General features: G+C 38.1%; 1 protein-coding gene across 1 annotated transcript; it reads right to left on the bottom strand.

Annotated features, from left to right (window-relative positions):
- Positions 1-702: 702 nt before the first annotated feature.
- LOC138338915 (uncharacterized) lies at positions 703-2,328 on the bottom strand. Its single transcript, XM_069290000.1, has 2 exons — positions 1,603-2,328; positions 703-1,491 (listed from the first exon to the last, which is right to left on the bottom strand). Exons 1-2 carry the CDS (start codon positions 2,326-2,328, stop codon positions 703-705), a joined length of 1,515 nt encoding a protein of 504 aa, XP_069146101.1.
- Between the last annotated feature and the right edge of the window lie 823 nt (positions 2,329-3,151).

Raw genomic sequence — 3,151 nt, 5'->3', positions numbered from 1 at the left:
AGGTTCAGGCATATTTGATATTGCATCGACTTTGTCTTGATCAATTTCAATCCCTCGATGTCTCACAATAAAGCCAAGGAATTTACCGAAAGTAACTCCGAAGGCACATTTCAATGGATTCATCCTTAGTTGATATCTTCGGAGTAACTCAAACACCATCCTTAAGTCTTTCAAATGATCACCCCTCTTCCTCAACTTTACTACCAAATCATCAACATAACATTCAACATTTTTATGGAGCAAGTCGTCAAAGATATTTTGCATAGCCCTTTGATATGTGGTGTCAGCATTCTTTAAACCAAATGGCATCACTCTATAACAATAAATACCTTTTGGCGTGCGAAATGTGATGAGTTCTTCATCTTTTGGTGACATGCGGATTTGATTATATCTAGAAGAACCATCCATGAACGACATTGCCCTTATAACCAGTGGTGGCATCAATCATCAATTCTGGAATGGGAAGAGGAAACTCATCTATAGGGCATGCATTATTGAGATCTCTAAAGTCAACGCAAACTCGAATTTGACCGTTCTTCTTCCTCACAGGAACAATACTTGAAATCCATGTAGGATATTTGACCTCACGAATAAATCCTCCTCAATGAGTTTGTTAACTTCATTTTCTATCAACGGAATCAAGTCTGGTCTAAAACGTCTTTGAGCTTGTTTAACTGGACGAGAACCATTTTTGACTGCCAATTAATGGACCGCTACTCTAGGATTCAATCCAGGTATTTCTTTGTAACTCCAAGCGAATACATCTCTATATTCTTTGAGTATATTCATGTAAGCGACTTCTTCATCAATTTCTAAAAACGCACTCAAGTAAGTTGGCTTCGGATCTTCATCAGTGCCAAGGTTAACTTCTTTCAAAGGATCTATTGTGATCTTTACTCCTTTTTCAAGTTTTGGTGGAGCATCTTTAGCATGTTCCTCTTCCACAGGATCATTGTCATTGACTGATATATGACAACACGAGATAATATCTTCTACCTCTTCCACAATCTTGTTTTGAGGCAAAGAATCGTACTCATTTTGGATTGTAACATGATTTGAGGATCCTACACTTTCTTCATCTTCCTCGTGCTCTTTGGTGTAAACCACAGTGTGAACCTTTGCCTTGAGTTCCTCTTTACAGGAAACCATAAGTTCCACTCGTCGCCTTATCTTATAAGTAATCAAACTTCTGAAATCCTTTTGAATCAAATGGGAAGTAGGCTTTTTAACTTTCAAATAACTTCTCAGGTTCTTGTTATTCTTCTTCAGAGGACCTAACCTCTTAAACACATAAATTCTTGTTGTCGCTTCACCAAGTCGATCAAAGACAGAAGGCCTTTTATTGGGAGTAGTGCCGTCATCTTTAAAAGTTATATGATTATTATTGGCCCTTCTTATGGAAATGCGAATTGGTGGCGGTTGGCTATAACCTAGGCCTTCATGCACTTCACTAGATCTTCTGATGGGAGTTTCCCTAGCGCTGATGGTTTGCTAGGGTTGTCTCCCGCCTTCACAAATAACTTGTAGGCATTGGGATCAAAACCTTATCTTGTGCGCTTTGTAGGGAGAGTTATATCTAGCACTTGATCTTGAGCGACTGACTTTTCTGGCAACTTTACAGACAAGTTTATTGCATAAAATCCGTCTGATAGGAAGAGTTAGCCCTCTTAATGCATTTTCTTCAAGGTTAGATGGTTGATCTTGTTTTTTCTTCTCTTTTGGAACATAGCAAATCCTAGAAGTCTGCTTCTTCTTTAAAGTCAGGATCTTTCCTTCATTAAGAATGGGACAAGAGTCTTTAGTGTCAATTTTCACCTTTTCGATAGCTGCCTCAATTCTTTTACTTACGATATTATCAATCTTGATTGATTTGATTTCATCGGATTTGACCCCTTTAACAACATAACTTCTCATATAGAATTTCGCATCCGCAAAGTGTGTCTCCACTTCGGTGAAAGGATTATCATCTGCAACTATATTTCTTTCAATTCCACCTTCAAGATATTTCAAACATTGATAGTAAGAAGATGTGACAATTCTATTCTCATGTACCCAAGGCCTGCCAAGTAATATATTGTATGATGTCTTTGCGTCAATCACATGCATCCATGCGCTTGATCGCAAATCTGCCATGTGGATCTCTAATTTAATAGAGCCTATGGACCTCTGCTCGCCTTGATTAAATCCTTGTATCAACAGACGACTTTCACTAAGTTTCCCAGCCGTGATGACAAGTTCCTTCAATGTGTGGATAGGCAAAATGTTGACTCCAGATCCTTCATCTATTAAGATTCTATTTATCTTCTTCTCTAGCACATGACCCACCATATACAAAGGACGATTGTGTAGTGTTTCACCAAAATAGAAGATCGTTATCTGTAAATGTGATTTTAGTATCACAGACATGTACTTCTTGGGAAGAAATTTCAATAGATTTTTCAGAAGATGAAAGAGATATCATTTCTGAGATTTCCCTTGTTTCTTTTTCTTCTTTCCCAGGAGACACTTTTGATGAGGATTCACTCGTTGTTCCTTCTTTTACAGTAGAAGGCACCTTCATTATTTGTTCTTTATTCACATTGAAACATGATGCCTCGACATTGGCTTGAATAGGCTTTGTGTCGAACGAGCTGTGCAAGAATTCCTCTAGAGTCACAAGACGTCGGGGTTTTTGGTAGTGATGCACTTCAAGCTTTGCCCTTTTGGGGCGCTTGATTGATTTTTGCTTCTCTGATTTCTTCACCATTTTTCCTCTAACCGGTTGCTCAGATAATTCTTTTTGTAAGCTTGAATTGTTGCGTCTTCGCCTAGTTACAAGAATCCAACCCTCATCACCATCTACGTCAACAGCCTGTTCTACTGGCTCTTCTTCATGCTTTTTAGAGATATACGTTTTGATCGATCCAATGACCCAAACGTGATAGATATCTGGTTAGAACTAGCCTTCTAATCATCAAGGATAATTTTATTTTCGTTAACCAATCATATCACTCTATCCTTAAAGACAAAACATTTTTCAAGAGGATGACTCACAAGTCTGTGATACTTGCAATAATTTGGGTCATCAGTTTTTCCAGCTTCATCGGGTCGCTTCATCTCTGGAAAGTCAATGAGCTTTAACTCAAGCAATTCATCAAAAATTTCAGAAACG

The sequence above is a fragment of the Solanum lycopersicum genome, chromosome 10 (genome assembly GCF_036512215.1).
Source record: "Solanum lycopersicum chromosome 10, SLM_r2.1".
Lineage (NCBI taxonomy): Eukaryota > Viridiplantae > Streptophyta > Magnoliopsida > Solanales > Solanaceae > Solanum > Solanum lycopersicum.
This window is presented reverse-complemented; position numbering and strand designations above follow the sequence as displayed.